The 16717-nt window shown below is 43.8% G+C and overlaps 1 protein-coding gene across 1 annotated transcript in view; it reads right to left on the bottom strand.

The window, feature by feature from the left end:
• Positions 1-16717, bottom strand: part of PRPS2 (phosphoribosyl pyrophosphate synthetase 2) — a 100451-nt gene that overhangs the window by 52890 nt on the left and 30844 nt on the right. The window contains exon 2 of the mRNA XM_075336518.1: positions 2505-2688. Coding sequence (XP_075192633.1) covers positions 2505-2688 — 184 coding nt within the window. The remainder of the gene's footprint in view (positions 1-2504; positions 2689-16717) is intronic.

Below are 16717 nucleotides of genomic sequence, written 5' to 3'. Positions count from 1 at the left end.
ACCAAGTGAAAAAGATTACACAAATTGTTGGGGTCAGAGCTGCATAAAGAGACACTATATAATCTTCAAAGACTTAACCCCTTCACCCCCGAGCCCGCTTTCACCTTCTTTACCAGGCCACGTTTTACAATTCTGACCACTGTAAGGTAATATCTCTGGAACGCTTCAATATTTCCCGGTGATTCCGAGACTGTTTTCTCGTGACACATTGTATTTCATGTTCGTGGTAAATTTTGGTTCCTATGATTTGCATTTAGTCATTAAAATAAAAATATTTGGTAAAAAATAAAAATATCGCAATTTTTGTACTTTAAATTTGTATGCCCTTAACCCCTTCGCAATCTTGGATGTACTGGTTGTGCCACTTCCTTTGATTTGGGCTCAAACGCTGAGCCAATGCCTTTCCTGGCACGTCGGCTGATCTGATTAGCTGACATGACTAACGGTGGCGGGGCAAATCTGAGATCCGTCTGCCATTGGTAACCTGTTAAATCCAGCTGTCAATCTCTGACATCGGGATTTAATGCGCTCTCCTCACCACTTTCGGGTCCACCAACAAGTTTTTGCCGCTGTTCCCGATGTCTGGCATTTCTTTAGTGTGGGCAACATGGCTACAGCCAATCTTTGAGCTCAATGGCTCTGAAGGCCATTAAGCTCATTAACTGGTTGTAGTCATGATGTCAGCAACGGGAGCAGCGGCAGAGACTCAGGCTGATCATCTGATGTGCATGGGACCTTCTAACTGTCCCTCAAGAAATAATGCTGAAAGAGAGAAGGTATGGGTAATATGGAATTTTAACCTTAGATTATTTCATTTTAGTGTAGATTAGGTGTCTGGCAGCGACTTTCCCCTCCTTGTCTATTGAATATACTCGACCGCTCAGCCGAACTAAGTACTATTTTGTGGGGAATTCAAGAAATATGGTTGTTGGCCAATGTTTGGTTTTTTTTTTCTTCTCTCAAAACGTGGCTTCAGAGATAATCTTAAGCAAAATTGTCAAAATTGGGGGCTTAATGCAGATTTTGGACTTTTCTTTTCAACACCATGGGGAAAATGGTCAGCAAATCTGCCATTGATGATCAGAAATAATCAATAGGTTACAAATTTAAAGTGGTTGTCTACTTTCAACAAACTAGCCCCATAGGTTCAATTATGTGTTAACTAAGCTTTTCCAATGCTCCCCAGGTGAAGCGCCAAGACCCCACCACTGCTTTAGTGTAGAGACCTCACCACTGCTCCAGTGTCTGTATATCAGCTACTGCCATTATGTCATCTAAACGGCACAGCAGCCAATCGGTGAGCTCACTAATTCGCAGAGCATACACTGCTAAATCTGATGAGATCAGTGATTGGCTCCAGTACAAGACCGCTGCAGCCAATTACAGGGCAGCATCAGAGCTGCAGTGATGGATGCGGAGAAGACAAGTTCAGCACAGTTTTTTTGGGGTGGGAGGGGGGGTTATACACAGTTTTTGGTCAAAAGTTTAGGGAAAGGAGACAACATATAAATATATATATTCATTTATATAGTGCTCTTAATTCCACAGCACTTTTGATACATTGACAACACTGTCCCCATTGAGGCTCACAATCTAGGTTCCCTATGAGTAGGTCTTTGGAGTGTGGGAGGAAACCAGAGACCCCGGAGTAAACCCACACAAACACGGGGAGAACATACAAACTCCTTGCAAATGGTGGGATTTGAACCCAGGACCCCAGAGCTGCAAGACTGCAGTGCTAACCACTGAGCCACCGTGCCACAATCTCTTCATATTGGCAATGCATTTGGCCATGTTTTGAAGATCACAGCCATCTGCTGGCAAAGATTTCGGTTTTTGAGCTTACATACAAGTCATGGAGCCGGCATGTGACTTACCAGTACATCATATATGTCAGTCATTAAGGTAATCTCTGAGCTAACGACAACTGGACATGTAGGTATCTGATTACACACATACAGCACTCCTTGCACATTTATTAATAAGAAACACACTGCTTAGCATTAATGAGTACAACCCTTTCAAAAGCGAGATTTTAATCACATCTCACGGAACACGACAAGAATTTACTACATTTTGGTGAGTTTCATAGAATGTTATTTTAAACCCACAACAAGTTTAATAATATAACTTTCTTTCCAACATCTTTAGTTTTACTGCAATTAGTTGATGCAAAAAAGAATACACCTCACATCAAAAAAACTACTACGCCTAGTATTTTGTATGACCTCCATGTTTTTAAGGAGAGCACCACGTCTTCTAGGCATGGAATCAGCATGTTGGGGACATCTATCTTATTCCATTCTTCAAGACAGACCTCTTTTAGCGCCTAGATGGAGAGTGATCCTTAACACCCACACCACAATCGTCCCCTTATTTTGCAACGCATGGGTTGAATTAGAACTAAAATACTGTAAATAAGTTGGGAGGCCGCCATACACAGACTTTTGGCTGATATCACCTATAGATTCAATCAGCTGACTATGGCGAAAAAAGGCAAATACCTTGTCTTTTTTGTCCTGTCGAGCGTATGGAAAACATGGAATGACCGCTGTAACTCGCGATGAAGATGCAATCTTGCAAGCATTGATCATGATGAGCAGTTCCATCAGGTTGTCATTGATCTCACCGCAGCCACTCTGGATGATATAGACATCTTCCCCTCGCACGCTCTCTCCGATCTCTACACTACAAGAACAAAGAATAGGAGAAACAGAATTAGCGACAAAACTGCAACTTATGTATGAGAGAGACCATTATTTTTCTCAGCTAATCACTCAACTATGAACAGGATTAGATATTATATACACATATAGACATACATTAAAGAAAAAATAAGAAATTATTATTATTATTTTTTTTAAATGTGGATTTTGAAGCAGATTCTGCTTCAAATTCCAGAAGAAAAAAAACTTCAAATAGTCTGAGCTTCTTACTGATTGCAGTGAGAAAGGGTTCTTTACAGTTAGAGCAGTCAGACTGTGGAATGCCCTACCACAAGAGCTAGTAATTGCAGATACTATAACAGCTTTTAAAAGAGGGCTGGATGATTTCCTCCGTACACACAACATTGGTTATAAGTGATAAAATGTATAAATTGGTGGAGGAAGGTTGAACTAGATGCACCTAGGTCATTTTTCAACCTAAGTAACTTGCACTTCAGATGTGTTTTCCATTGAGCTTAATAGGAAGCTTTATTAAAATAAATATTTGAAATGACTTTTTATGGGACTTTTGGAGGATAATCAGCTTTAAAATCCTCAAATTCTGTGTGAACATACCCCTAAAGAAATCAAATAACTTGTGAGAAAATAAGAAGAGTGAACAAACCTTGGGAACTTCAAAGAATAAACATGTAAACAATTCTCCAAAGTTACACATCAATCTTATTATAGGTTAGACAAATGCCTCTACTTAAATGAGAAAGTGGGAACTGTGTACAAAACACGGAGCTGTATACACTAAATAATCATCTCAGTGATTAATTGCCCAATAACAATGCTCATGTCCTATACTTCAGAAGTCTCACATTGAGAGGTGAGCTGTAAAATAAATATTAACCCTATGTACAGGCAAAGTGGTGAATACAAGGGTAGTGTGTTTATACCTGCAGTCGTTAATAAAATGTGCTCACCGTGTGGTCAGCAATTCGCAGTGATTTTTTTTTTTTTTTTTTTTTTTTACATGTTATGCATTGATTGAAGACAGTCACACATGAAAGAGGATTTATGACAGATGATACAGCTGCTGCAATGTAAACATTTGTCAACCACAGTAATTTGGCAGAAAAAAAACACTTTCAGTATGGCATTTCACATACTGATTAACTGCTGGAAGTATAAATACACCATCAGTAAAAAAAAAAAAAAAAAAAAAAAAAAAAAAAAAAGAAATTATACCCATCTGTGACAATGCTTCTGCACCTGTCCTCCGGTCAAAAATTCCAAAAACTATAGTAAGCAGCCCCTTGTAGTTAGGTGAGATATCTGCATCTAGTGTTGAGGGAACCTGACATTCATGCTGCCCTAATCAAAGGCACTAAGATGCATTAGCGCAGTCATGTAGGATTTACTCGGATATGTTGAGACGTTTCAGTGTAAACTTACTTTGAAGATCCATCCGAGGACTATGTCTCCAATTCAGACAGTCAGAGGCAGGTTTCCAGACACATCTCCCTGTGCCACTTCTTTAGATTGACAAATCTCTCCTTAGGGTACTGTCACACTTCAGCGACGCTCCAGCGATCTGCCCTGGTCAGGATTGCTGATGCGTCGCTACATGGTCACTGGTAAGCTGTCAATCAGGCAGATCTCACCAGCAACCCAGCCCCCAGCCAGCAGCGACGCGTGGAAGTGATGCTGCGCTTGGTAACTAAGGTAAATATCGAGTAACCAAGCGCTTGGTTACCCGATATTTACCTTGGTTACCAGCGCACACCGCTTAGCGCTGGCTCCATGCACTCCTAGCGAGAGTACACATCGGGTTAATAAGCAAACCGCTTTGCTTATTTACCCGATGTGTACTCCGGCTACTTGTGCAGGGAGCCGGCACTGGCAGCCTGAGAGCGGCGGACGCTAGTAACCAAGGTTAATATCAGGTAACCAAGGAAAGGGCTTCGCTTGGTTACCCGATATTTACCTTGGTTACAGCTTACCGCAGGCTGCCAGACGCCGGCTCCCTGCTCCCTGCACATTCAGATCATTGCTGTCTCGCTGTCAAACACAGCGATGTGTGCTTCACAGTGATAGAGCAACGTCCAAAAAATCAACCAGAGCAGTGTGTAACGAGCAGCGATCTCACAGCAGGGGCCAGATCGCTGCTCAGTGTCACACACAGCGATATCGCTAATGAGGTCACTGGTGCGTCACAAAAAACTTGACTCAGCAGCGATCTCGCTAGCGATCTCGCTATGTTAGAAGTACCCCTTATACAGAAACATAGGGAAAGACCTGTCAGTCACAGAGTAGGGCGGGGGGAGCCGATAGGTACTTGTCACAGACTAGTTATTGAATACGCATAGCGGCACAGTGCTCAGAGTAACACAAAGGGCTACAGCAATAACCACCAGTATCTGATCCTGCTGCGTGGGTTTGAGAAGCTTGGGTCATATGACAGATTACCTTTAAGGCTATGTGCACACAAAGTATTTGTTACAGAAACTTCTGCATCTCTTGGCAGGAAAAACACAGCAGCAAAAACGTGTCTTTGATGCCAGTTTTTGGAACAGATTTTTTCCATTCATTAGTATGGGTGAAATCCGCAGAAAAATGCTAAAAGAAGTGACATATGGCAGAGTTAAATCTGCACCAAATCTGCAAGAAGAAAAAGCTGAACGTGTCAATGAGAGTTTAGGATTGTCACTCTTTTTGCTGGCATCAGAATGTTTTGTGACAAATCTGTACTAAAAAAAAAAACCCCCCACAAACATAAATGTGACAAATCTGCACACAGCCTTAAGTGTACTTTACACGCTGCGATATCGTTACCGATATCGCTAGCGTGCGTACCCGCCCCCATCGTTTGGGCGTCATGGGCATATAGCTGCCCGTGGCGCACATCGCATGGACCCGTGTCACTACTTACCTGCGTAGAGATGTCGCTGTGACCGGTGAACCGCCTCCTAAGAGGTCGGTTTGTTTGGAGTCACAGCGACATCACTAAGCGGCCGCCCAATCAAAGCTGAGGGGCGGAGATGAGCGGGCCGAACATGCCGCCCACCTCCTTCCTTCCTCATTGCCGGTGGACGCAGGTAAGGAGATGTTCCTCGTTCCTGCAGTGTCACACACAGCGATGTGTGCTGCTGCAGGAACGACGAACAACATCGTACCTGGAGCAGCAACAATAATTGAGATTGGGGGGGGGTCATGTCACCGATTAGCGTTTTTGAACATTTTTGCAACGATTCAAAATCGCTATTAGGTGTCACATGCAACGACATCGCTAACGCGGCCGGATGTGCGTCACAAAATCCGTGACCCCATCGACATCGCTTTAGCGATGTCGTTGCGTGTAAAACCACCTTTAGACTTTAGCCTGTACAGCTCCAGGTATATGAGGGATACAGAAAAAAAAATATAACAAACTACTACAAAGCTGAGCCTTCGCATTTACTAAGGGAAATCATTTTTACATAGTGATGGAGTAATGGAGTAGTGTGCAGATTACTACTAGTATTTGGCATGAGTATAGTTATATATTTATTACTCCATCTTAAACTGATGAAGAGTGGTCCATTTTTATACTCCTGGGGGGGGAGGAGGAGGCCTTGAGAGAAAGCGATAACCAAATGGGTCCCATAGTTTGACAAAGGCATGCTTCCCAGCCTACAGCACATCAGTTATTGCACGTGACCCCTTGTAGGCCCAGAAAAGAGAATGTTGCGGATTCTGACCCAGCTCACTAGTTTTTCGATACAACTGGTAAAAAATCCTGAGTCAACTGTTGCCATTTTTTACATCAATTGTCATTAGTGTAAGGCTAGGGCCACACGAGCATTTAGCATCTGATGTGAGAACATTGGATCTAATATGCTAATGACCCCTGAATCCTGCTCTGCTGTGAGTGTGAGCGGTGTCATTATACGGTGATCTGATCACAGCTGAGGATAAAAGGGAGGGGTTACTCTTGCCATCTCCTCCATTGCCAGCTGTTGCTTATATCACACTGCACTCAAATGTCATCCAAGTGCAGTTCGATGTTTCACTCGCGCCCATAGATTTTTATGGGTGCGAATGAGACGTCTCTTGCTGACACCCGTGATTGTTTTCTCAGTGTGACTCCACCTGAGGAAAAGAAAAAAAAAACAAAAAAAACACAACACATCGAAAGGCCCAATAGAGTAACATTGATCCAAGTGAAATGTGATTTTTCGTATTCCACTCATTTAATTTTACTTGCCGTGTGGCCCTTGCCTGAGCATGAAAAATATAATCTAATAATATATATATATTGTGTTTTAATGTTTAAATCTAATATATAAAAGTGGCCTTAGATTATTAATTTAGAAGTCGGGACTTTAGCAATCATTAGGCAAGTATGGTGTGTTTTATTTGCAGTCTCTGCACTTTCCTGCTTTGCTGTGATGGCTGTTACTGCAGATATGAATCTGTAGATGTCACTTACCAGTGTACGGCTGAAACCAGATACACCCTGACTTAGCAGGTTCACACGTTCAAGACTAAACCGGCTGCTCAATTGTAAGTTTCACACCACTGTTTATTTACAGAGATGGTACATACATACTTGGTGGATTTCTCCATAAGATGAGATTCCCCCATATATCTCCAATGTATGCCAACTTGTGGACGCATGTACATACAGAAATGTTCCCTCTTCCAAGTTCTTAGCATGATTTATTTTGTCCACCTAAAAATCGGAGGGGATATCCCCCTCATATAATTTAGGAAAGAATTTTTAGATTCATTAAATACAAGTATTTTAGACTTACTTTCCTCTTCTTTAGGATTCATCAGTTTAACCTGAGGCAAATAAACAGTCTACATAAACTGGATGGATGCTACAGTTTAGCTAGCTTTAGGCTAAGGACACACATCCGGCTTCTCTCCAGTTTGTCGGATCCGGCGCACTCCCGTTCACTGTGTACAGTACAGTGGCTGCGCGACAAGCTCCGGTCACGTGCTGTCATGTGATCAGAGCATGTGACCAGGAAGTTGCAGCGCAGCCACTGTACTGTATACACTGTACGGGAACGCGCCGACTCCGACAAACGGGAGAGAAGCCGGATGTGTGTCCTTAGCCTTACTTATTGCCAAGTGTATCACACAAAGAAAAAAAAAATAGATTTAACTACCAAACAAATGTAAGATATAACATACACAGGCCATACAAAAAGTAGAAAGAAGTGCAGCACCAGGGAATGTAAAAACGGCAGGTAGCACTTTGTGTCGTAATAGATGGAAAGCACCATTACAGAAAGGAATGCCTGGATTCTGCTGGTCAGAAATACTTCCCATTTAAACCTGCATTACTTTACAGTGGCATGCTTTGCCAGGCATTGAGGTTGGCACAGCAAATGTTCCTCATGTGTGAGCCGCAGCCAGCATTCCATCAACCTATTCAGCGCAACGGTGATGTTCTAATTCCCTTTTCAAAAGGAAGTGCTTATGTGCAAAAAAACATTCTAAAACTGTTCAGTGGCCCAAGTGGATTAGTCTTTAGTTTGTACTAGGGGAAGAGGCGAGATCCAGCGGGATTAAAGCACCAGTGTAATGTTTTACACAGTAGGCACCTCAACTTTACCAATGTTCAGAACATGGACAACTGGAATAAGCGTAAAGATATACCCAGAACAGCCTGTAGCTAACTACAATGTTACATAACACCCCCAACAAAATATCTTACAACTGCTTTTACAAATATGTCAATATTTACAACAGTTATAGTATTCATGCTAAGCGTTTATATGGCTAGGCTGTAAAAGGATGCATGCCGCCGCCCCCTCATACAAGCAGGAGCGTAATGCTCGCGGTTGCAGAGATCGCAATTGGGCTCGCGCTCCCACCGACTCCAGCTGGATGTGCATCAGAGACCGCACATTCAGCTGAAGAGTATGGAGGCGCAGAGACTTGTCAGATCCCTGTGCATTACTACACACCACCGCACCAATCAGAGGCCGGCAGCTAACGTCAGCATACCAGTGACATGTGAAATGGCGCGCATGCCCATGTATGCTGGAAGGTTGGACGGAGTACAATTTCTTTTTAATGCAGAGGCAGAACGTGGAACCAGGATGGGGGATATATATACCAAGATGGACTCAAAATGGGGAACACTTATATCTGGAAAGGGCCCAGGATGGGGGACATATAAACTAGAATGCTCCCTGGATGGGGGACATTTATAAAACAGGATTTGGGACATATAAACCAAGATGAGGCCCAGGATGGTGTAATTCTATACTAGGATGAAGCACAAGATAGGGGACATATATACCAGGATTTGGGACATATACCTGGAAAGGGCACAGGATGGGGGACATTACCTCATAATGGAGGGAAAAACACCTACCTCTATAGGGTTTACAACGCTAGAAGAGGACCATACATCTGACCAACACGTAAGAGTGGGAATGAGGGTGGGTGGTGGAACTAGATGAAACTGAGCATTTCAGGCCACTTTCTGCCCAGAACAACAGATCGAGGAGGGTGCTGGGTAGGTATCGGACCCGGGCTGATCAGACAGATGGCCTATTCTTAGGAAAGGTCATCAATGTTTATGTAGTGAACAACCTCTTTATAAATATTAAGTTCCCCATTGCTGGTGAGAAAAAAAAAAAAATAATATGTTAAGCAAATGTTCTTGTTTATGGCAATATGTACTTTCTTCAAAGGATAAGTGTAAGAAAAAAGAAGCTATAAATTAAGTATTCACGTACAGGCTTGTTCACACGTTGCATTTCTCCATGCATTTTTCAAGTTTTTTCTGCAAATGGATGGAAAATAAAACACAAGTGAAATATTTTATGTATGTTATCTACTGTTTTCAACTGCCACCATTTCTTTTGGTGCAGAAATCTGCTGAAAATACTCTGCAAACATAAATTTGCTAATGTACTGACAGGAGTACTAGTAAGCACAGAACCCCTATCTTTTTAATGATCTCTTATTAACAGATGGAAATAAATATAGCAGTTTTTCCTGTGGAAAAAAATAAAGTACAAGCAATCAATTGCGAAGGATAACGTATAATCTAACAAAGAGGGGTTGTCGATAACCTGATTAAAATTGATTGTTGCATTGCAGGGATGCCGGACGTCCTTATGCGGTCCCCTCACCTTCAGAGCCAATTATTGTGCATTAATATGGAATATAAACCGTGAGATTACAGAAACCTTAGGTGAAAGGTTAGGGATTGATTAGGAATTTTTTCCTGTTTCAGGAAATATTAGTAGAAATGTAGATGGGAAAACCTTCCAATTCTATAGAATATGCCGTGCACATTCAGCTGACGCCGCAGCTTTTAATTGCATCAGTGCATTATGTTCCAGGCCTGACCCTATGGACTCGCCATGTTACAGTAATAGGCCTGAACAAATACGTCTGGAGAACATTGCAAGATAACAATAATTGCCCTTCTTCAGGCAGTAAAGAAGCTTAACTATTACATCTTACTGGCAGAGCATTACACAACATATTGTAGATAAGCAACTTTTTCGAAAATATGACCAAACAGGTTCTACAGAAGACCCCAAAACCTTTTCACACAGTCTTCTAATGTGGCATAACAAAAACAGGTAATACAAGTCTATAATGTCTGCACGGAGATTTGACAGGATACACAACTCTCTAAGGCCTTGTGCGCACTGGCAAATATAATAAAAAAAAAAAAAAAAAAAAAGAAAAATCCACACCCTCTGGCACAACACCGCACCCGCGGCAAAAACCGCGGTTAGGGTATGTGCGCACGTGTGAGTATTACATGCAGTTAGGCTGCGATCTGCACCGCAGCGTAACTGCATGCGTCCTGTGCACAATCTATGGAGATTGTGCAGGGGCCGTGCGCACGTGGCATGTTAGAACGCAGCGATTCGGCTGCTGCCCGAATCGCTGCGTTCTAAGAAGTGACATGTCACTTCTTTCGTGCGTTCTGCATGCTGTCTATAGGGAGAGGCAGCATGCAGAGCGCACGAATCTGCCGGCACCATGCGCTTCAGAACGCAGCTTTTCAGCTGCGCTCTGAAGCGCACATTTTTGGTGCGGTGCAGAGCGCACACGTGCGCACATAGCCTAAGGCTGTGTGCGCACGTTTCGTGTTTTGGCTGCGTTTATAACTGCAGCGTGTCATTGTCAAAATGCATGTGTTGGGCTTCCCCAGCAAAGTCTATGAGAAGTCTGCAAATTCCACGCACACGATTTTTTAAACACAGCTTTTTAGATGCCTAATATTTGACAAAATTGTGGTTTAAAAAAAGCAGCATGTCACTTCTTTTGTGCGTTTTGGTTACATTTTCCACCCATTGAAATCAATGAGGTGTGCCAAAACTCAACCAAAATGTTTAGCTGTGTGCTTGTCCTGCATTTTTGTTGCGTTATGCATGCTTTTTTGACAAACAAAACGCAGGTCTCTCAGTCTCTGTTGGTCGGTCTTTCCCTCTCTTTCATACTCTGGCGGCTTCTCCAGCTTTGAATAATGAGCGGCTTCACCCGCCCACCGGCGCCTATGATTGGTTGTGCTCAGGCGAGCCTCCACGCTGAGTGACAGCTGTCTCACTGCAACCAATCACAGCCGCCGGTGGGCAGGTCTATATCGTGCAATAAAATAAAAAAAAAAAAAAAAAAAAAGACGTACGGTCCCCCCCCCCCCCCCCCCAATTTTGATATCAGCCAATGTTAAGCCACACGGCTGAAGGCTGGTATTCTCAGGATGGGGAGCCTCACGTTATGAGGAGCCCCCAGCCTAAAAATATCAGCCAGCAGCTGCCCGGAATTGCCGCATCTATTAGATGTGACAGTCCCGGGACTCTACCGGCTCATCCCAAATTGCCCTGGTGTGGTGGCAATTGGGGTAATAAGAAGTTAATGGCAGCCCATAGCTGCCACTAAGTCCTAGCTTAGTGATGGCAGGCGTTTATGAGACAACCCCATCACTAAGCTGTAGTAAAAGTAAACACACACACACACCTAAAAATCCTTTGTTAGGAAACACAAAAAAAAACACCCTCTTTCACCACTTTATAAATCCCCAAATACCCCTTCAGGTCCGACGTAATCCACACGAGGTCCCACGACGCTTTCAGCTCTGCTACATCAGATAAGATAACTGTGGAAAGATAAGGCGCAAATAGGGTCTTACCCGGTATACACGTGGAAGTGAATACTGGCAGGTCAACTCACCTGGTTCGGTTGTGCCAGTCACAACCCCTTTCAAAGCATGTAAATCACGATGTGATGGTGTGGGAGGCAGCGGTCCCGCGGTGATGAGAAAATTCAAAAAGTGTAAGAAAGCAGGTTGATATACCGCGCCACACCACAGAAGCCAAAAGTTGTTAAAAGTAAATCCCTTGTTCTTTATTTTCACAGGTCTACGCGTTTCAGGGACATATCCGTCCCCTTCCTCAGGACAATGTACAGAAAATACTATCTGCTACATCGGAAGCTGACAGCGAGCGGCCACAGACCACGACTGCTCTGTCCACTCCACGCAGTAACTGAAGTGAGTCGCGCTATCAGCGGTGATGTCACGCAGGTTACCCGTGGCCACTGCTGGATCCTCTAACTGTGACAGCAAGTCGCCAGAGTGACTGAAGTGAGTTGCAAGATCAGCGGTACCCTCATTTGCGGTCTCGGGTGGAGAACTCCAGCTGGTTGCGGGTAACCTGAGTGACGGCACCGCTGATAGTGCGGCTCACTTCAGTCACTCAGGGAATTTGCAGTCACCGGTGAATCCTTCACCGGTGACCGCAAATCAGGCCGCAGCACACAGACAGAGCTGCACAATGACAATGAAGTCGGGTGAAGTTCTCGCAGCCAGCCTTGATCTATGGTGATGTAGCAGAGCCGAGTGGGACCACACTGTCAAAAATGCATGCATTTTGGATGCGTTTTTTTTGTCAAATGCAGTGTTTACAGTTGTCAAAACACTGCAGTTTGTCAAGCCAGAATGCAGCGTGCACACACACTAATAACGCACCCGTGGTTTTAATGTGGGTTGGTACCTGCGTTTTTTACTTTTTTTATGGCAAAAACCCCAGGTACCTGCGGAAAAGAAGTGACATGCTCATTCTTTTTGCTGCAGAAATTCTAAAGCAAAATCTAGAGGTTGTGCGCACAACATTTTTTTTCCCCCTAGGTTTTGCTGGGGAAGGACTGCAGCAAGGTTAGGAAAAAAAACGAAACGATCTTTTCTGCCGCGAAAGCCGTGGCAAAAACCGCAGTGTGCGCACAGGGCCTTGCACCATTTTCTACAAGACTTTGGAGCAAGCATGATTGAATTAGAGCCTTCTCAGTCCAAAACACATTTCTGAGGTTTCAATATTGGACAAAGCCTATCCTGAGCTATTTACACCTATATATAGTACTCCTTAAATAGAAATGAATTCCATACAATCCATATGAAAAAAAGAATATTTATTATTAAACAATACTAAAAGATAAAATTATATTCTACCTATATCTCTATCCCTCTAGCTCTCTATATCTCTATCTATATACATACATACACACACCCTACATAAAGTAAGTGGTTAAACATACCCTATAAAACAGAAAAAAGGTCAGTGTGGTCAGTGGTGACTCACACAAAAGGTACGATGTGATATACGATATCAATCAGTCAGGATATACAGTAAGCATGCATATGAACATGACGAAAGCCACTAATAATAGGATTACAGGAAAAGAGAATCTGAATAATAAAAAAAAACTAAGAAGAGAAAAATCAACAAGGGGAGTTTTTACCAATATGCAGTCATTCCAGAGTAAATAGGCCAATGTCAGACATCACCGCCCAGTACGCCGATGCGCGTTTCATGTCTGTAGATGTTACCTACTATAATGCAAATTATGTGGATATTAGCGAACCCAACCTGATCCTTGTTCTGCCGTATAATGAAAGGTAAGGCTACTTTCACACATCAGTTTTCTGCATTAAGGCACAATCCTTTTTTTTCCTGATCCAACGGATCCGGCAAAAAATGTAAAAACCGTATCCACCGGATCAGTTATGCCGGACGCGTAAAAAAAAAAAAAAACGGATCCGTTTTACATCCGGTTTTGCATCCGTTTTGTCCGTTTTTTTTTTTTTTTAAAACATTGAAGCATGCTCGGTTTACAAAAATGGATCCGGCAGCTGCTTCCCTTTTTTGCCGCATTACGCCGGATCTGGCGTCCATAGGCTTCCATTCTAAAACACGCCGTATCGCGGCGGATCCGGCGAGATGCATTTTTTTGCCGGACAAAACAAAGTTACAAGATGCGTTGCCTCCGGCCGTCGCTTTAATTAATTTTGCCGCATCCGGAAAAAAAACGGATGCAACGCAAAGCCATCAGGCACAATCCGGTAACAATGCAAATCTATGGGGATAAAACGGATGCAGTACCGGATCCGTTTTACCCGTTTTTTTCCGGATTGTGCCTGATGGAAAAAACCTGATGTGTGAAAGTAGCCTGACCAGTCAGGTCCCTCCTAAGTTGTCCATAAGGAGATTAGATAGATAGATAGATAGATAGATATAAGGCCACAACTCTACAATACAATCATGGCCTTGCTGTACCATATTATTCCTAACTCCACAGAAATTACTGTATTGGTCTCACTCATAAGACAATCCTGACTAGTCCGGTGAGGACAGTCCATCTTTACAATTGCTATGGACCCTCTCCACACTGACAACAGCATGCTTCACAGCCTATGGCTAAGACTCAACACTGCCAAGATGGCCGTTATGGAGCCTTTCAGCAGGCCATTGGCTGCCACAGAAACCTATTGGCCGATGGGAGACACTGCCCACACGCTCTGGCAACCACTCCATTTGAGTGTAATTGATTGATAGCGGTAAATATGCCATGGCAGGGATTGGAGCTCAGTTCTGGCCGCTGCTTTTAGAGAGATGTAATACAGCTAACATCTAATGCATGTGGGAAGACTGCTCCTGAGACCCCTTCACACTTGCAGACCCCAGATCCGATATACAATTACATCTTTTTGCATAATTCCTAAAATGCAGCCATGTAAACAATCCCAAGAAGGCTGAAAAATTAAGTCTTAAGTAATAGGAAGGTCACTTGAAAATTTGGCATTTCGACCAATAGAAACTTACAAGTTTTGTCATTTTCCAGGAATTTCATTGTTACTGCACATTTTCTTAGAACTTGGAATTTTGCTAGTCTTCAAGGGAACCTGTCAGCAGAAATTTTGCACTAAACCTAAAAGATTCCCCCTCTGCAGCTCCTGGGCTGCATTCTAGCAATGTTCCAGTTGTTCTTGTGTCCCCTTTCTGACCAAAATAAAGACTTTATAAAGTGCTACCTTTTTGTATGCAGATACTGTAAATGGTACACGGGGGCGGGCTACTGGTGTCCGTTATTCTGCCTCCTGCCGCTTTAGGCCGTCCCCAATCGCTCATTTCCATAGCTGTGGACGCCGCGCAGTGCTCCAAAAGGTCCCCGCGCATGCCCAGTGCCTATCTCTCGTGGAGGAGCACTCTGCCCAGTGTCACCGCTGGTGACGTGTGCACAGGCTTTAGATTATGGGCGGCGCTTTGATTTTTATTACCAAGTAACCGCCCATAATCGCGTGACCGCGCTTTCCCTCTCTGCCTCCTTGGTTCTGTGCAAGCGCAGGCCTGCTGACCCCACGTTACCTCTTTCCCATCTTGCCCTGAGGCAGGAAATAGATGGGAGGAGCGCGGAGAAGGACAATCCTGAGTCTAATCCCAGGAGCTGCAGAGGGGGAATCTTATGTTTAGTGCAAAATTTCTGCTGACAGGTTCCCTTTCAGTTACTCTTCCTAGAAATGTATAAATAAATTGACATTTAAGGACTCCCATACACAGCCACAAGTCAGCTGATATTGACGGGTTTGGCTGATGGGCCACTGTGTATGGGGGCACCGGCCAACTGATGGTAGGTAGAGATGTCGATTGTGCATGTCCGATTTCGGACTGCCGATTGCACTGTTCCCCCTGAGAAGCTGTCGGTCGACATGTCATCTGTCGGCTTTCATATGGAGAACACAGGAGTGCTCATCTGAGCGAGCACTCCTATAGGAGTGTCGGCTGAAATAGCAGTTTGGCAAGTGATCAGCCAAAGCATCTTTTCAACAGAGAGCCATTGAATGTTTATTGCCAGCCTACGTGTTAGGCTGGGTTCACACGCCGTGGATTAAATTGAGATAAAACCACATATGATTTGCTGGAATGTACCAAATCGCAATACAAATGTGGATCTACCAGAATACGGTAGAAGTAAATACCACACCACATTTTCTATGTGTGAGCAGCTCTAAGGCTATGTGCGCACGTGTGCATATTGCATGCAGTTACGCTGCGTCCTGCGTCCCCTGCACAGTCTATGGAGATTGTGCAAGAGACGTGCGCACGTGGCGTATTAGAACGCAGCGATTCGGCTGCTGCCCGAAGCGTGCGCTCTAAGAAGGGACATGTCACTTCTTTCGTGCGCTTTGCATGCTGTCTATAGGGAGAGGCAGCATGCAGAGTGCACGAATTCAGCAGGCACCAGGCGCTTCAGAACGGGGCTTTTCAGCTGCGCTCTGAAACGGACCTTTTGTGTGCGGTGCAGAGCGCACACGTGCGCACATAGCCTTACTGAGATGGTACTATGCCCCTTCACACTGTGTAGGGAGGGACAAGGAGAGGCAACAACAGTAGTAATTGTAAGCATTCATTTCCAGAAGGAATTTAAAATTTATTATAGAAGATCCTCCATAATGGTAATTTCATAAAAAATACAAGTTTTCACTAAACTAAACAGGAGAGAAGATGGCTCCTTTTTAACCACAAACACTTTAAGGCCTAAGGCTATGTGCGCACGTTGCGTACAGTTCACTGCAGAAATTTCTGCAGCGATCTGAAGAGCACATGTGCGCTTTAAATCGCTGCAGAAATGTCCGTAGTGAAGCCGATTCCATGCGCTCTGCCTGCAGCTCCTGCCATAGACAGAGCAGGAGCTGCCGGCAAAGCGCACAGAAGAAGTGACATGTCACTTCTTGAACGCAGCGCTTCGGGCAGCAGCCGAAGCGC

Source organism: Anomaloglossus baeobatrachus, chromosome 2 (assembly GCF_048569485.1).
Source record: "Anomaloglossus baeobatrachus isolate aAnoBae1 chromosome 2, aAnoBae1.hap1, whole genome shotgun sequence".
Classification (NCBI taxonomy): Eukaryota; Metazoa; Chordata; class Amphibia; order Anura; family Aromobatidae; genus Anomaloglossus; species Anomaloglossus baeobatrachus.
This window is presented reverse-complemented; position numbering and strand designations above follow the sequence as displayed.